Raw genomic sequence first — 19221 nt, 5'->3', positions numbered from 1 at the left:
ACAGATGCTAGTGGCAATCATGTAAGAGGAAGTCTCCAAACCCTTCTTTGGTCAAGGGATAGGCCTGGATCAAGGGGATTCTGACCTGACCAACAATTAAGCTATCACATCTTGACTTCTGTAATAACTACCACAGTAAAAGTAAAATGCTCAAACTCTCCTCAACCTAGTCATACTCCTGCAGGCTTAGGGGGAAGTGAGCACCAAAGAGACAGGAGAAACACAACTAGCTTTTCTCTGACATCAGTCTGCAGAGGAGCCAGAGCTCTGGGTATAGCACTTCAAATTGATCAACAGAATTCACCAGTAGACAAATATGAAAATTTAGCTTTACAGCTGTTTTGATGAGCCACCTTGAGGAAAAGCCACTAGTTAGCTGAAAAGTAAAGAAGTGTGTCAAATAAAAGTACCTGATGAAGACTCGATATTGTTCGACTTTTTCCAGCAGATGCAATTTATAACTCCAGTGCTGTCATCCACTGCAAGAGAAGCATAAAAGGATAGAAGAGAGATTTGGGTGTTGCTAGTGAATTAGCACATTGTCATTGCATTCAGCCATACCCAAAAATGACATTTTTCAACAGCGTGGATGGGCAAAGCCCTTATAAAACTATCCTAATTTTAGAAGTAACCTCTCCCGGTACTCCAATGGGAACTGCTTGTCTGCACAGGTCAGTGTAATATTCAAGCCTAAAAGAAGGAAGTCAACATTCATGTAGCCTGCCTCGGGTACTGATGATTCCTGTCTGTGCCTCTCCTAAAAACGGTGTGTTATCAGGAAGTTAAGTACAAAAATCTCAATGAATGCTAAGAAACAAAATCAGCCTGGCTTTCCCACCCTGAAACAAGAGCTCATCAACAGGGTCTGTGGTGAAAGGCACTCAGAGGGCAGGCAACTTTCTGTCACCATCCACTCCTTTACCAGCTCAATGACTTTCCAAGACAAAGCATCCCAAATTTCCTGATCCACACTTCTGTTTGTGAATGAGCTTCTGCCCAGGCCCCAGCACTGCAAGAGATGTAAGGAAAGCCAAGTATACTGCAGAAGGGCAAAGTTTTATTTTCACAATGGAAAATAATAACTTGCTCACATAAATAATTTTGGCTTATTTTATCCCTAGCGCAAAAAACTACACACACACACACAAAGAATTCCCATTGCACTTGGATTTATAACTGCAGAGGAATTAAAGATGTTTGCTATAGGATGAGAGGTCTTTTCTCTTTGTCTAATTTGTGAGAAACTCAAAAAAGAGATCAGTGGGCTTAATGCTTTTTTAAAAAAATCATCATCAGACTGCTGTAAATGCACACATAATAATAGAATATAGGGCAATTTTTTATTTATTTATTTATTTTTTTACTGCTGGTTTAAACCTGTGTTGAAAGCAGAAGCCAAGAAGAATACTTCTTATACTAAAAGACAGTGTGGTACTGGCACAAAAACAGACACATAGATCAATGGAACAGAATAGAGAATCCAGAAGTGGACCCTCAACTTTATGGTCAACTAATATTCGACAAAAGAGGAAAGACTGTCCACTGGAAAAAAAAGAGAGTCTCTTCAATAAATGGTGCTGGGAAAATTGGACATCCACATGCAGAATGAAACTGGACCGTTATCTTACACCATACACAAAGAAACTCAAAATGGATGAAAGATCTAAATGTGAGACAAGATTCCATCAAAATCCTAGAGGAGAACACAGGCAACACCCTTTTTGAACTTGGCCACAGTAACTTCCTGCAAGACACATCCATGAAGGCAAGAGAAACAAAAGCAAAAATGAACTATTGGGACTTCATCAAGATAAGAAGCTTTTGCACAGCAAAGGATACAGTCAACAAAACTCAAAGACAACCTACAAAATGGGAGAAGATATTTGCAAATGACGTATCAGATAAAGGGCTAGTATCCAAGATCTATAAAGAACTCTTTAAATTCAACAGCAAAGAAACAAACAATCCAATCATGAAATGGGCAAAAGACATGAACAGAAATCTCACAGAGGAAGACACAGACATGGCCAACACGCACATGAGAAAATGCTCTGCATCACTTGCCATCAGGGAAATACAAATCAAAACCACAATGAGATACCACATCACACCAGTGAGAATGGGGAAAATTAACAAGGCAGGAAAACACAAATGTTGGAGAGGATGTGGAGAAAGGGGAACCCTCTTGCACTGTTGGTGGGAATGTGAATTGGTGCAGCCACTCTGGAAAACTATGTGGAGGTTCCGCAAGGAGTTAAAAATAGACCTGCCCTACGACCCAGCAATTGCACTGTTGGGGATTTACCCCAAAGATACAGATGCAATGAAACGCCGGGACACCTGCACCCCGATGTTTCTAGCAACAATGTCCACAATAGCCAAACTGTGGAAGGAGCCTTGGTGTCCATCGAAAGATGAATGGATAAAGAAGATGTGGTCTATGTATACAATGGAATATTACTCAGCCATTAGAAATGACAAATACCCACCATTTGCTTCAACGTGGATGGAACTGGAGGGTATTATGCTGAGTGAAATGAGTCAATCGGAGGAGGACAAACATTATATGGTCTCATTCTTTTGGGGAATATAAATAATAGTGAAAGGGAATAGAAGGGAAGGGAGAAGAAATGGGTAGGAAATATCAGAAAAGGAGACAGAACATAAGGACTAACTCTGGGAAACGAACTAGGGGTGGTGGAAGGGGAGGAGGGCGGGAGGGCGGGGGTGAATGGGTGATGGGCACTGAGAGGGGCACTTGACGGGAAGAGCACTGGGTGTTATTCTGTATGTTGGCAAACTGAACACCAATAAAAAATAAATTATTAAAAAATAAAATATAATAAATAAAATAAAATAAAATAAATCCTACATGGATTTTATTGAATGTAAAACAGGTAAACTCAAAAGGATGAGAAGAAAATATGGGTAAATACTTTTGAAACTTGTGCTTATTGCTGGTGTGAGGGAGGCTTCTTTAAGCAGATCTGAAAATCAGAACTCATTTTTAGGGATCCCTGGGTGGCGCAGCGGTTTGGCACCTGCCTTTGGCCCAGGGCGCGATCCTGGAGACCCGGGATCAAGTCCCACATCAGGCTCCCGGTGCATGGAGCCTGCTTCTCCCTCTGCCTGTGTCTCTGCCTCTCTCTCTCTCTGTGACTATCATAAATAAATAAAAAAAATTAAAAAAAAAAAAAAAAAAAGAACTCATTTTTAAAAGTCTGATATAGTGCAGCCCAGGGGGCTCAGCAGTTTAGCGCCGCCTTCAGCCCAGGGCCTGATCCTGGAGACCCGGGATCGAGTCCCACATCAGGCTCCCTGCATGGAGCCTGCTTCTCCCTCTACCTGTGTTTCTGCCTCTCTCTCTCTGTGTCTCTCATGAATAAATAAATAAAAGTCTGATATAGATGACCAACTAAAAATTAATACCATACTGCAATTTTCCAAATGATAGAGCTAGCGTCTTAATATATCAAAGAGCTCATACAGGGGCGCCTGAGTGGCTCAGTCAGTTAAGCAACCGACTCCTGATTTTGGCTCAGGTCATGATCTCAGGGTTGTGAGATTGAGCCCCGTGTCCCCACACAGCGGGGAGTCAGCTTGAGATTCTCTCCCTCTCTCTCTGTCCCTCACCCCATTCTATAAATAACTCACTCACTCAACAAATGAATAAAGGCCAAGACCACCAGAGAAAAATGGCAAAGAAAAAGAATGTAATTCGTAGAAGATATAAAATGGCCAATAAACATGTGTCAGTATACTAAGTTCACTAGTTACCAGGAAAAGAACAAATTTAAATAATTTCTCAACTATTAGAATAACAAATATTAAAAACACTGATACCCTCATATGCTGTTAGTGGGAGTATAAATTCATATCAAATTTCTAAGGAGCAAATTTGGAAATGTGTTGAATTTTTAAATGGAATTTTTAAAGGAAAAAAACAGAATACATAGATTCATATATCTTATGTGAGGCTACCTGTTGCAATATTGCTTATAATACTGTTATTTGGAGATTATCTAAATGCTTAAACATAAAATTGATTAAATAAATTACAATGACATACCATATGAGAATAAAGTTATAATGAAGACTTAGGTTCCTTGCTCTTAAAAGATATCCATTTGTCATTTTAAAAAAGAAGTTTTAGGGATCCCTGGGTGGCGCAGCCGTTTGGTGCCTGCCTTTGGCCCAGGGCGCGATCCTGGAGACCCGGGATCGAATCCCACGTCGGGCTCCCGGTGCATGGAGCCTGCTTCTCCCTCTGCCTGTGTCTCTGCCTGCCTGTCTCTCTCTCTCTGTATGACTATCATAAATAAATAAATAAAATTAAAAAAAAAAAAAAAAAAGAAGTTTTAGGGATCCCTGGGTGGCGCAGCGGTTTGGCGCTTGTCTTTGGCCCAGGGCGCGATCCTGGAGACCCGGGATCGAATCCCACATCAGGCTCCCGGTGCATGGAGCCTGCTTCTCCCTCTGCCTATGTCTCTGCCTCTCTCTCTCTCTCTCTCTGTGACTATCATAAATAAATAAAAATTAAAAAAAAAAAGAAGTTTTATATATAATCTAATTTATGTAAAATGTTAAATAGCATATTTTGACACAAATGAGTTTAAGAAATTGAAACCATAATAGCAGGTTGTTTTTTTTTTTGGAGTGTGGGAAAGAACGCCACACTGAATGTACATGCTAACTGTAAGCCTCATTTCAGAAATATTAAAGAAAAAGAAATATGCATAATAGTACAAGGAAATAAGACATTTTTTTTCCATTATTAGAACAAGTAAAAAATTTTAAGAGGGATGTTCACCCAAACACTGATGTTATTTTTATCTTATTTGTAGGGTTTCACATGACTTTTATGTACTTCAGTAAAATTTTCTCTGGTTTTAAATTTTATATTATAATGGAAATCATTTTAAAATAAAGCAATAAGGGCATTCTGAGTGAAAAAACTCTGGCACCTCCAGGCACACTACTTCTCTGGTCAATGTTTACCAGGTCTTGGTTTACCACGTAAAATAAAAAATATGAGCACATAAACATTGTTCTAGAAAATGTGAGGACATTGAAGGTGGCCTCCCAGGATTCTAAGTCTGCAATAGAGCTGCTGCCAAGTGCTCTTGAGTGCTCAGGGCGCTGCCACCAAACCCTTGAAAACTTTCTGGTCTATAACCTCTCCTGGCAGGTGCTGTGCCTTGGCAGCCAAGGTCCGGCTGCTGGAGTGCCCCGGAAGAGGAGCACCCTTGCAGGGTGGCACAACACCCTCCCCAGTCGGGCAGCAATGCTGGGGCCACTGGCCTTTTGTCTCAGCCATGCAATGAGTCAGTGGGAACAGGAAACATCCCCAGGACAGGCCTGTTGTGAGTCAGGTGGAGCAGGACCCAGGACAGCAAGGAGTGGCCACTTGGCAGGTGGCCCTGAACATAGCAGAGAGGGTGCAGTTCTCCCCTGAATAGGCCTCACAAGAATGAAAGTTCCTCCTACTCTCAATTACTCCAACCCTCAGATGCTTTGTTTTCCCATTGCCCACAGATGTGTCCTGTTCTTTTAACATCCACCCTAAAGAGAACATTTATTGGGGAAGAATCAAACAGATTTCCTTGATCTTTTTATAATGGGAAAAGGGGTTGAGTGAAGCCCCTCGAGGTCACAGGGACAGTACCTGCCTGGTTTTAGGGCAAGGACTAATATCCTCAAACAGCCTATTTCACGTGACCTAAAAAAACAGAAAATCAAAAACGAGATGGGCTCTCTGCTCTTCCCTATTTGACAGACAGCTGCATCTTCTGGTATAGTGCCAGCTGCATCCCTGAGACATGACTGCCAAGGTCAGAGTAAGTGGATTTGGCCGTTTGGGGCTCCTGCTCACCAGGGCTGCTTCTAACTCTGGCAAAGTAGATACTGTCACCATCAATGACCCCATGGTCTACATACTCCAATATGATTCCACTGTGGCAAATTCCATGGCACGGTCAAGGCTGGGAACAGGAAACTTGTCATCAATGGAAAACCCATCTCCACGTTCCGGGAGTGAGATCTCACCAATATCAAGTAGGGCAATGCTGGTACTGAGTGAAGTCCACTGGGGTCTTCACCACCATAGAGAAGGCTGGGGCTCAACTGCAACATGGGGTCAAAAGGGTCACCATCTCTGCTCCTTCTAATGATGGGCCCATGTTTGTGATAGGCATAAGCCAGAAGAAGTAGGACAACTCCCTCAATATTGTTAGCAGTGCCTCCTATACCATCAACTGCTTGGCCTCTCTGGCCAAGGTCATCCATGACAATTCATCTCTGGCATTGTGGAGGGACTTATGACCACAGTCTGTGCCATCACTGCCACCCAGAAGACCACAGGCAGCCTCTCTGGGAAGCTGTGACATGATAGCTGAAGGGCTGCCCAGAACACCATCTGTCCTTCTACTAGTGCTGCCAAGGCTATAGGCAAGGTTATCTCTGAGCTGAAGAGGAAGCTCACTGGCATGGCCTTCGGTGTCCCCACCCCTAATGTGTCAGTTGTGGATCTGAACTGTTGCCTGGAGAAAGCTGCCAAATATAATGACATCAAGAAGGTGAAGGAGGCATCAGAGAGTCCCTTTCAGGTCATCCTGGGGTACACTAAGGACCAGGTTGTCTCCTGTGACTTTAACAGGGACATCTACTTTTCCACCTTTGATGATGGGACTGGCATTACCCTCAATGACCACTTTGTCAAGCTCATTCCCTGGTACAACAATCAATTTGCCTACAACAACCAGGTGGTGAGCCTTATAGTCCATATGGCCTCCAAGAAGACCATGAGTCCCAGTGATAGCAAGAGAAAGAGAGAGGCCCTCAGCTGCTGCGGAATCCTTACCCCAACTCATCCCCCAATATACTGAGAATCTCCTAACCTGAACAGTTTCCATCCCAGACCCCCTGAAAAGAGGGGGCTTGGGGAGCCCTACCTTGTTATGTGCCATCAATAAAATATACTGTCCCCAGCAAAGACAAAAACAAAAACAAAAACAAAACCTTCATACAGATGAAGTTAATTTCTGGTGACAGATGAGTGGTGAGGTGATGGGGGAGAGAAAAACCTAACTGAGTTATATGGAGACTATACAGCACAATGGAATCAATAAATAGATTGGGCCTATAAACCATAAACCTCCATCAGTGGAACCCTGAACAAGTGATTGAGCCTTATTTTCCTTGTCTACAAAATGTAAAGAACCTCTGTCCTTTCTAGTTCAAAACATTAGGGGGAGAATAACACTATAAATTACACATGTAAAAGTGCTTTGTTAACTGAAATTATTACTTCATCACTGGTATTTGGAGAGGAAGTACTTTGTTATACTATAGAAAATGTACTTGCCCACAGCTGAGTATGCTAGAGGAAACTGCTGAATACTTATTGAATTACCTGGAGAGAAACAGAACCGATACCGTTGGTAAAATAAAGCAGAGAAGAGATTCAGTGAGGGGATGCCTGACAAGATGATCTATTTTAGAGTTTTAAAAAACATATGCTAAGGAGAAGAAGGCAGCGCGGGCAACCTCGTCCCTCACATGTTATTTTATAAGCACAAGACAATCATCTTCAGGAAAATGAATACATGTTGAAGAAATGCAATGACATTGCATCTATACTATACCTTATCTGTCACACACAGACTGCCAGTGAAATGTTCCTGATCCCTTAGTTCAACGGCCTCTACCTTTCCACAGTAGAGTGAGAACACAAATCCAAGGCAACACAACAGAAAGCAACAATGTCAGTTACAGCAAAGGCTTGGAATCCGAAGTTAAGCTTCCCACAAGATACCTAGCTTGTCCTCTTAACTGCAGAGACTCTGAGAGCTGCACCAGGCAACGGAATAAAATGCTTACGTTAAACTCCATGAAAAAAAAAAATCAAGACTCACAATACTAACTGCTGGTGTCCAAATTGTAGAAATCCTTTATTTAGTTTCCACCATGATGAGGGAAGGGAAGTTTCCTGATAATGCGTATTTACCCGAGTACCAAAAAGCTTTTTAAAAATACTATTCTGGATATAGATCTTATCAATTATTTTTCATATCTCCCTGTCTTCTTGAAGAGTCTTCTTTAACATTAATCTGGTCTTTTTATTTTATTTTTCTTTATTTTTTTAATTTTTTTTTTTATGATAGTCATACAGAGAGAGAAAGAGAGAGAGAGGTAGAGACATAGGCAGAGGGAGAAGCAGGCTCCATGCACCGGGAGCCCGACATGGGACTCGATCCCGGGTCTCCAGGATCGTGCCCTGGGCCAAAGGCAGGCACCAAACCGCTGCACCACCCAGAGATCCCTAATCTAATCTGGTCTTTTTAATTTTAAAGGTATCAATATAAACATCTGCTACCATTCACTGCTATTTATAGCTACCGCCTCAGGTACCAGGTGTCTGTCCCTGGTCCACCAGAAATCCTAGACTGTCATATTTTAATTCTTCTACCTCCTAACTCCCCATCAGCTGTCCCTTGACAGTATTCATCAGTGTCATTCCTACCTTTTGCTTCATTTTACACTTAGTCCATGTCAGTGGCTCCAAGGGGCCCATGATAAAGGACAAGTGTATGGGCTCTCTGACAGTCCCCAGTTGCTCTCAAAGGCTGGGGCTGCTTCAAATGCAAAGTTCAGCTAAGTGAGGTGCTTCCACATACACTCAATGTCAGGCACAATTGCTCTTACCTCCATAACTGTAGAAAGCATCTTTTTCTCTCCTTCCAATTACAGTTCCCAAGATCTCTACCTGCTTTATTGGATGCCCATTGTAAAAAAATACACCTGAAATTAAAAAAAAAAAAAATCAGTCCTTTACAAATGGCAGGCCCCAAGAAATTCAGTCAGAAGTAGAAAGTTGGGTTTAATGAAGTATGTACTAATGCAGAACAGAGAAAACCATTATCCAACTAGATTTGGTTAATCTTCTTTCCACTAGCGAAAATGAAAGTGCCTCCTTGTGGACCTCTCACAAGGGGCTTAAAAACAGTCATTAGATTATGAGACCAAATCTATTTTGAGGGACTGCAAAAGAAAGAGAGGAAATCACAAGAAAGGTATCTTTGACTTTTTTACTAATGCTTTTCTAGGACACCAGTCATCATTTCTATGAATGAGCAGTGACTTTTTTTTTTTTAAAGAGAAGATAATTAGGTTATAAAACACTGCTCTCTGGAGCCAGCAAATTATAACAACTCAAAAACTTCTCTTTTTTTTTAAAGCTTTATCTTATAGAGAGAGAGTGCGTAAGTGAGTGTGTGCGTGGGCAAGTGAATGGGAGGAGGGGCAGAGGGAGAGAATCTTCAAGCAGATTCTCTGCTGACTATGGAGCCTGATGCAGGCCTCGATCCCACAACCCATGAGATCATGACTTGAGCCGAAACCAAAAGTCAGATGTTTAACCAATTGAGGCACCCAGGTGCCCCCAAAGCTCCTCTTTTTTAAACTCTATTTTAAAAACCCAGAGGACAGGGATCCCTGGGTGGCGCAGCGGTTTAGCGCTTGCCTTTGGCTCAGGGCGCGATCCTGGAGACCCGGGATCGAGTCCCACGTCGGGCTCCCGGTGCTTGGAGCCTGCTTCTCCCTCTGCCTGTGTCTCTGCCTCTCTCTCTCTGTGACTCTCGTAAATAAATAAAAATAAAAAAATAAATTAAAAAAAAAAAAAAAACCCAGAGGACAGATGCCAGCAGGCAGGTTCCTGCCAGAGGAGAAACCTGAGAAGAGAAACTTTACACTAATACTTAGAGGCCTTTTTTTGGACCTGCGAAGGGACACAGGGACTCCTGGCTGCAGTGAGTTCCTAACTCCAACTTCACGTCCCAGTGCTGTCCTGACTCCTGCAGAGTTTCCTGTCTGCAGCCCCCTAACATCCTTACTATTTTGGCCTAAAATACTTGTATGTGTATCTATCTCTTATAGCTAATGAATCCAGACTAAAATCCTCTCCAGCCTGTTTTTTCCCCCTATGATGGCCAAATTCTTTACTTTCAGAAAGACACTATAACTGTTTAAATGGCAATTTCCTTTTTACATAAAGATCTAAACTGTAAACAAACATTCATGAGCATAGACATTTGGCCACATTCTTCCTCCCCACCAAGCCTGGTCAGAGCCTCTCTCCTCCATATCCATGGGGCTGGGGGGTGGGACAGACCTGTGGGCTGAACCCTGAGGCCCTTCAAAACCCCCCAGACTGGCTTCCACTGACAGCTCTCTTGTACCCCATGTGGCTAAAGGGGCTGAGGACTAGTCACTCATGACAAGTCTCAGAGGATGGATAAGGAGGCTCTGAGCTTCAGTCAGCTGGAGATTCTAGAGAGTGAGATGTGCTTGGAAGGAAAAAATGGTAGCAAATTCAGCCTAAAGGAGGGCCCTCTCCCCGGCAGAGCATCCTTCTCAAGATGATTTAGTGGATTAGAGACCATGCGCAGAGCAAAGGAGGCGTGGTGGGGGGCCACACAAGGGAAGGAGCCGGAGTCACTCTCATCCTCAAAGGAGGGTCACCCTCTTCCAGGAACACTTAGGCTGAGTGGGGACAAACTGGCTCCACAGAAAAGCCATGAAATTTTAAGAGCAAGACAGTTTGGATCGACTTCTCCTGAGTTCTTATGACTGATATCCGGGTCCTTTAGTTACTACCTTTGATGATGAGACCCTTGGGGCCTCTGCCCCTGCCTCCCTGCACTGGCCAAACACAAAGGAAAAAGGGTGACTTCAGAGGGAGAGCCCTACAGGACCTCTGCAGACAAGTTCAGACTTCCCAGTAGCAGAAAGAAGTTATTTTATTTATATGTGTGTGTGTGTGTGTATATATATATATATATATACACACACTTATATAAATAAATGTTTATACTTATATATTTTTTATTTATACATAGACTTTTATTATTCATTACAGTATATTATGCTATATAAAGTATATATACTTTTATTTATCTATTATTTCATATTATTAACTCCATAATATGCCAATCACGAGCTAGTTTTCAGCAGTTACATTCCCTCGATCACAGCTGCAGAAGGATGTTATCAATTGGAAAACAGGGAGACCAGAGACACGGCGGGAGGTGACATCACACAGCCTCAGAAGGAAGTTTAAATCAGGAGAACAAGCCTCATCTAGGGATGTGGGCACAGGGTCCTCTACTGAAGTATACCCTGGCACCATGCCCTGCCATGCTAGCATGCAAAGAGCTATGACATGGCACTGCTTTGTTTTGCTGTAGGACCAGGTGGGGCTTGGAGTGGCCTGAGCTCCAGGCTGTTCTCTGGTTTCAGCCAGCCCTTTCTGCTTCCCTAAATGCACTGGACAGGTAGTAACACTTTCTGTTTGTGCACTGAGCAGAGCAAAGTTAGAAAGAACTGTTTTCTGGAACCTGACTGGCCTTCCTTGACCCCATCTCAATGGTCTGTCCTGGTTGCCAGGCATTTGTTTGCATTAGAGACAGAACACTCTACAGGGTTCCATATGGTCAGTTACGGCCCCCAGAACATTAGTAGTAGGAAGCAAAACTGTGGAATCCTTGGGAGCCACTGGGGAGCCCAGTACCTGCCCCTGAAATGTCTCTCCAGCTGGTTCTAGACCCACTACGGGGTGCTCTGCTGGTGACGTCTGAAAACTTGACACAGTCCCAGGATTCTCTGGGTTTCCCTAGGACACCCTGGTATGTGCTGCTATGGTGTTTGTAAAGAGCCGATATCGTTTGAGAATGGGAAAAGAGCTAGCCAAAAGGTGCTCTGCCCGGGTTGAAGCATACAAAAAAGTGATAAGACTGGACAAGACTGGACTAATGACAGAAGCCAGTAAAGTCAAGTCACCTGTGATGGAGGCCAATCCTGCAACGTTAAAAACTGGGTTGGGCCACTCAATGAAAATGTGAACAGGTCTTTACTTGAGGACACAACAGACTTTCTTAAAAAAAAAGTAGAGAAAAAGTAGCCCCCTAAACTTTATCTTCTAGAGTGACAATGGCTCACCTTCAAGGTCAGACACTCAAAGATGCAAAAAATCCTTCTAATCTCAAGTGATTGATGCAGAAAATATCTCAAAAGCATCTCTGGGGGCACCTGGTGGCTCAGTTGGTTAAGTGTCAACCTTCAACTCAGGTCACCATCCCAGGGTCCTGGGATTGAGCCCCATGTAGGGCTCCCGGCTCAGTGGGGATCCTGCCTCCCCCCTCCTTCTCGCGCGCACTCTCTCTCTCTCTCAAATAAATAATCTTTTTTTTTTTTTTTTTTAAAAGCATCTCTGAACAACAAAAACGAATTCAGAAGAAAATAACACATGGCTTGAATCAAAACATTCAGAGAAAATCAAGTGAGGAGGAAACACACTGCTTGGGACTAGAGCGGACACTTCCCTAAACACAGAGCAACATGAACCACAGTCTCAGAAGCACAAGCAACAACACTACGGTGGGAGGCACGATGAGAACTGGAGAGGACCACTTCCTTCTATCAACAAGATTCTCTCCCACGACAAAAGAGCTAAAAAAAAAAAAATATATATATATATATATGGAAGGTGGCTCCACCGACTGAAAGAAAGATAAGAGAAAATAACCAAGATAACAGATACTGGCTGAGGAGGAGTTGGAGCTGCCGGCCTTCCCCAGGCAGTCCTTCTGCTTCAGCTGCCTTTGTTCCAGGTGCTGACCATCAGGTCCCAGGAAGGAGGGTCATGCCAGGAGGGTTCAGGGATCCAGGGTTACACACTGTGTGATGCAGCTTTCACAGCAGCCCATCCCTGAACAGCCACCACCATAGCAAGACAGTCGCCTATTTTCACTTTTTTTTTTTTTTTTAAGATTTTTAAAAATTTATTAGAGAGAGAGCACAAGCAGGGGGAATGGCAGAGGGAGAGGGAGAAGTAGGTTCCTCACTGAGGAGGGAGCCCAATGCAGGGCTCGATCCCAGAACCCTGGGATCATTACCTGAGCTGAAGGGAAACGCTTAACCAACTGAGCCACCAGGCACCCTTGTTTTCTCTTTTTAAAGTAATTTTATATCTTTTTAGTCTAACTGCCATTATTTAATTGATGTCCAACAGCATTCAAATGCCTAAGATACTACTTTTAATATGACTCTTATGAATACACTATTTCCTCTTCATCGGACCCTCTAGAATTACATAACATATACGTATTATATTTTGACTTAAACAACAGATAATAGTTATCCCATTATTCAAGTCTGACAGGGATATTTAGAATAATAAAGAGTATTGCTGTATGTGATAAACAAGAAGATAAAGCCAAAAAGACCCCAAAACTAGGACATCTGAGTGGCTCAGTCAGTTAAGCAGCCAACTGTTAATTTCATCTCAGGTCATCACCTTGTGGGTCGTGAAACTGAGCCCCTTGTCGGGCTCCACACTCAGGGGAAGTCTACCTTAAGATTCTCTCCCTCTGCTCCTTCCCCAACACTCACTCACTGTCTCTCAAAAATAAATAAATAAATCTTTTAAAAAAAGACGCTAAAACCTATAAACACCACCACCACCACCACTACAAACTTCATAGTATTTATTAGTGTAACCATAAATTTGCGGATTAATTTAAAGGAGCTGACATTTTGCAACCATTTTGCAAGGCAATTCTGATGGTAAACATGCAGAGTAAGATCAAATTTCAAGTTAAAGGCACAGTTTCCCAAAAAATTGCTCTTTTAGTCAGTGGCCCTAAATTTGGGTGTTCTCAGGCCACCCACACTTCTGACCAACTGGCTACAAATTCGTAGAGTCCTTAAATCTCTCAGCTTTGATAATTTGTTAGAATGGCACACAACTCAGGGAAGGTACTAGATTTATGACTACAGTTTTACAATAAAGGGTACAAATCAGGACTATCTAAAGAGATACATCAGACAAGGCCTGGGAAAGTCCAAACACAAAGCTTCCACATCCACAGAACACATTACCCTCCTGACAAATCAATGTATGATTATCAACCAGGAAAAGTCACCTGAGCCCTGGTGTCCAGAGGTTTTTTGGTTTTTTTTTTTAAGATTTTATTTATTTATTCATGATCGAGAGAGAGAGAGAGAGAGAGAGAGAGAGAGGTGCAAAGACACAGGCAGACAGAGAAGCAGGCTCCATGCAGGAAGCCTGATGTGGGACTCGATCTCGGAACTCCAGGATCATGCCCTGGGCCAAAGGCAGGGGCTAAACCACTGAGCCACCCAAGCATCCCTGTCCAGAGTTTTTATTTGGGTTTCATTATGCAGGCATGACTGAACCATTGGCCACACTTCAACTCAATCTCCAGCACCTCTCCTTTCCTAAGGAGTTGGGCTGATGTCACCTGGTTGGAAATCCCAGTCCTCTAATCATGTGGCTGTTCTTTCAGACATGGACAGCCCTTAGCCTCAAAACCAAACCAAACACAACACAAAAATAAGAACCGAGACAAGGGGAATTTCCACCCCTTAGAGCCTTACAGTATAATCTAAAGAGGATCTCCCTCATGAAATTATGGTTGGTGTCTGCTTCAACCATGATGCTTCATTTTAAAAACTGTTAAGAGTCAGCAGTTAGGTTGTTAACAGGATGCTTGGAGGCCACCAAAGGGGGAGTCATGGCTAACTATTAGGGGGAAGGTCAGAGATGGGTCCTGGCAGTACTCCAAAAACAAAGTCACACGAGGCTACATCACACGAGGCTACATCACACCAAACAGGCTCCAGACAAAGAAGGTCAAAAACCCTGGCCAAGGAAGGGAGAAAAGGCATAAAACCCTGCTCCCCCAAAAAACTCCTTCCTCGAGTAATAAATGTTCCATCCCCTAATTAGCTGTCTAAAAGACAGGAACTCAAAACCTGGGGTGCAACTCTCCTTTGAGTTCACCTGCTCTCACATCTCAAGTACACTCTTTGTTTAAATTATTTTATTTAAATTCAATTAATTAACATAGAGTCTATTATTAGCTTCAGTGATTGATCAGTTGCATCCGACACCCAGTGCTCATTATATCACACACCCTCCTGAATGCCCATCACCTAGTTACCCCACCCTCCCACCTACCTCCCCAATGGCAACCCTCTGTTTGATTCCTACAGTTAAAAGTCTCTTAGGGTTTGTCCCCCTCTTTGCTGAGGGTGTACTCTCACTTTAATAACCTTTCTGATTTGCACCACTCAACTTTTATGTCTGGTCTTTCCTTGAATTCTTTCTTGCAATGAGATCAAGAACCTCTGGCAATATCCCTGGGAAGGGCTGGATGGAGGCCTCAGGGTCAAGAGTCTCCCTAGTCCACCTGGCAATAAAATCACATCTGAATATCAGTGTTACAGCAAAGACCATCAGGATCAGGTTTCCTTGATTTGCTGTTAATACATCATAAAGTACTTCATCCACAGGAAGTGTTAAGTCCCTATCATGTCCTGAAATTTCCTTGAGCACCTTCATTAAGACCTTCTTTCAAATGCAAGGCTGGCATTTGGTGTGAATTACTTTCTTCCAGAGATGAGCTATGAAGAATATCCGCCTGTTCTGGAAAATGGACAACTGTGGGGGAGGACGACTGCGTTCCAAGAAAAGAACAAAACCAGACCATTTCCAACAATAATTAGGAAACCAAGGTGTGCTGAAAAATCTGCATAAAAGGCTTTAGAATAAGGTCATCCAAATATATTTGTACATAGAACTGGAAACACATAAAACATCCTTTCATTAAACCTGTGCATATTTGAGATTCTTGACTACTTCTGACTCACTCCTTGCTATTCATTCAAAACGGCAGAGTTTAACCAAACTTCTCATATAACACAGTAAAGTGAAGATCCATACACTGCTATGTGAATTATTTAAATCTACCCCAAATTATATTTGTTATATTTTTAGGTATGAATAACCTATCTTTAGTAACCAACACTTTAAAATACACAGTTTTCTTTAATTTTACATTTATTTATAATGCTTTGCTGCCCAACTACCATTTTTTCTTTTCTTTTCTTTTTTTTTTTTTTTTTGAGGGCTCACTACATGCCAGGCACTGTTCTAAGCACTGGAATTACATAGCTGAATAAGGCAGATGACATCTTTCCTCTCAGGAAGTTTATAACTTGGTTCTGATTAATTGAAAACAAAACAAAACCCCATAAGAAAATCAGACCTGGGACGCCTGGGTAGCTCAGCGATTTCGCGCCTGCCTTTGGCCCAGGGCCTGATCCTGGAGTCAGGATCCAGTCCTACACCGGGCTCCCTGCAGGGAGCCTGCTTCTCTGTCTGCCTATGTCTCTGCCTCTCTCTTTCTCTGTGTGTGTCTCTCAGGAAAGAAAGAAAAGATCAGACCTGGTTAATCCCCACTTTTACAAAGAAGACACCTAAGCTTTACAGGTGAGTCACATGCCCAGGCCAGGGAATAAGGCCTAGAGACATCTGGTCCAGTGAGCTTTCTTTCCACCAAGAGCTGTCCCAAAGAAAAACAACTGAGCATATTAAAATATGAAAGACCTCAACCGCAGACAAAAACATTCCTGGGTACAAAGGTTACTTCTCCAAGCATGTATTTAAAAAAAAAAAAACAAAGAAGAATTAGGCTTTTTAACTTGCACAGAAATGAACTCATTCGAGAGTCCACGCTAGGTCATTTTCAGAGCAGGCAGCACAGAAGGCTCTCCTGAAAGCCACTTATGCCCCGGCTTTGTGCAGCTTTGAAGAAACAAGGGTGAGGTGCAGGGAGGTGCAGGCAGGTGCAGCACTGGGCAACCTCCAGGCTCACCAGCCACATACCTTGTACCTGGCGGGACTCCTTCAAGTTCAGGATATCCCTGATGTAGAGTTTTGCAAAGGCTAAGAATACCGGATCCAAACCCCACAGGAGGGAAGGGGGCTCCTCTTCACACTGGCTGGATTCAGACTGCATCGGGAGGCTGGGCTTTGGCTTGCAGCCAACCCTGAAAGGCTCTGCGTCACTGCGTCGAGGATCTGGAGGGGAGACAGAAACATATCAGGATGCAAAGCGTTTAAAGCGGTGAAACTGGCACGGCCCCGAGGCTGCTGGGGCGGCTGTGCGGAAGGCTGGGAGGGGTAAGCCGCGGGGTCCCGCGCCCGACAAGATCACGCCACGGGCCCGAGGCACCGAGGCGCTCCTCAGGGCTCTCCCTCTGGAATCTCTGCCCACCAGCGTGTTTCTCCTTCCCCAAGGCACCAGCTTCAAAACGCCTGCACGTTCACTCTTCACCTGCGGGAGATACGTCCAGACACGCGCACCCTGAGCCGCTGATGGGCGGGGTCCAGGGAGGAGCGGGCGCCCTCGTGGCCCAACTCCCGCGGCTCAGGGCGGGTGGGCCTGGGCGCCGCTCGGCCCCGGCACCTTCCGGTCTGGGGATGAGCCTGGGGAAAGGAGGAAAACGGAAACGAAAAGCAGACCCGCTCGAAGCCCCTCCCGCCGCGCTCCCGCCCCCAGCCCCCGACCCCGGGAGCGCGCAGGCCCGGCCCTTCCGGCGCTCGCAGGCCGCGGTGCGCGGGGCCCAGGTCGCCTCCGCCCCCGGCCGCCGCCAACCCACCTCTCCCGGCCCCGGCCGCCCCTCCCGGCCGCAGGCGCCTCGCCGCGGCTCCCGCGAGGCCCCGCCCACCCCCGCGAGGCCCCGCCCACCCCGCGAGGCCCCGCCCCCAGCCTCGGGCAGGTGGCGGCGCAGCTGCCTCGGTGCGTGTTGGCCGGCGCGGTGCTGCGCGCTCCCTCCGCCCGGCCTTCCCGGGCTTCCGCTGGAGCCCCGAGCGAGCCCAGGCTTCCGAGGCCTGCTGCCCGACCCTGCCGTCCCTGCCGCCCAAACCCCGTCTTCCAAGTCTCCCTCCCACCCTGTTCCCCGCTAGTGGTAGGACGCCGAGTCAGGACCCCCAGGGCCTTGGGACTGGTTCTTGCGTGGAGAGGGGTTGGAGGAGGAGGGGAGAAGTGGGGCTTGGTTCCTGACATACTCGATATTAAATGAACGAATAAAAAAACGCAATACCAAGAGCAGGATTACCCTGCGGCATATTGTAAGTGCTGATTTCTACTTGGTGAGCGAGCTGCTCATACACACACGTGCACACGCACCCTCGGGTTCTCTGGTCTCCCCGGGAGATAACGTCTCCATCTAAAGGTGAGCCCTTGAGCGAAGGTGAGGACTTGGCTCTACCCAAGGTTTACCCCGACAGGATCATGACAATAAATTTCGTTTCTTTTCCTCCTATTCGGTCTACACTCTGGAGTGTTGTACACTTGAGAATTTTGAAAAACTGGCATTCTGATAAATCGTGGCTGCCTTGATGGTGCTTGTCTCCATTGGTCCTAATTTAAAGTGAGAAAAGATAGCCACATTCCACTCCCACAAATAAATAAGCTAGGTCATGAAGTTACTCAAGATGGCAAGAGTTCTTCCTAATTTATAGGGACTCTAAAATGATGGAGGAGTAGAGGTCACTCTGGCAGGCGGTTCCCCGGGGGAGGCAGGTAGTGGCCAAAGAGATAATTACTAAACTATTTAGCAGAGAAGGAACTTCAAGCATCTGGAATGGAAAATGTGTGTCATTAGGAGGATGGCAATTAATTACAACCGTGACCACTGAAAAACAACCCTTGGCAAAGTATAGCTTTGTCCATATTCTATTGCAATGAACAATTGTTTCTGTGGAGTTTAAGGTTCATTGGAGAGAAGACACCTTTTTGATAGGAGGGAGGGTCTCTTGGAGGAAGCACATCCAGAAGGACACCCAGGATAGGTGCTTCTGGCTGACCTATCAAATGAGGAGAGACAGGTGACATTTTCCTGATTGCACACATCAGCTCCAGGGTGGAACCCAAGAAGAAAATCACTGCTGTGTGTACTCAGAGTCTGAGACTTCAGGAGTGACTCTTGTGGTTCATTCACATGTAGATAAGAGTCCCTGGGGACTCCAAACTTACCAGTAGCCTTGGGGAGGGCCATACCCACATGGGGTGAGCAGAGCAGACTGCCCGTGACAGTTGTCTTTTACAATAAAGGGTGGATTCCTTGGAGATCAGTGATGTTTCTTTTGATCTGAGCTTAAAACTTGGACTAACAGGTTGCAACTGAAACCCAAGGTGAGATGTAGGACAGAATTTCCAGACTGTAGAAGAATTTGGAGGACTTTAGGAGGATCTTCCTCCTGTCATCTTCATCAAAATAGACTCCGGGTTCCCCACTCCACTGCTGAGAGATGTGCAAAGAGATTCCTGAGATCGTGCACACTGGAGGGACCTT

At 44.7% G+C, this 19221-nt stretch overlaps 1 protein-coding gene across 8 annotated transcripts in view; it reads right to left on the bottom strand.

Annotated features, from left to right (window-relative positions):
• The window catches only part of STN1 (STN1 subunit of CST complex), a 63376-nt gene extending 45816 nt beyond the window's left edge, over positions 1 to 17560 (bottom strand). For 3 of the 8 annotated variants that reach the window (XM_041745041.1, XM_041745038.1, XM_041745037.1), the window contains exons 1-3: positions 16748 to 17517; positions 8704 to 8799; positions 411 to 479 (exon numbers count right to left, since the gene is read on the bottom strand). In XM_041745041.1, the coding sequence (XP_041600975.1) occupies positions 411 to 479; positions 8704 to 8799; positions 16748 to 16880 (298 nt within the window). In that variant the 5' untranslated portion in view covers positions 16881 to 17517. The other 5 variants (XM_041745036.1, XM_041745035.1, XM_041745034.1 and 2 more) reach the window with 5 other exon arrangements.
• Between the last annotated feature and the right edge of the window lie 1661 nt (positions 17561 to 19221).

This window comes from Vulpes lagopus, chromosome 2, assembly GCF_018345385.1.
Source record: "Vulpes lagopus strain Blue_001 chromosome 2, ASM1834538v1, whole genome shotgun sequence".
Taxonomy (NCBI): Eukaryota; Metazoa; Chordata; class Mammalia; order Carnivora; family Canidae; genus Vulpes; species Vulpes lagopus.
Note: the sequence above shows the minus strand (reverse complement) of the source record. Positions and strands in the feature narration are given on the sequence as shown.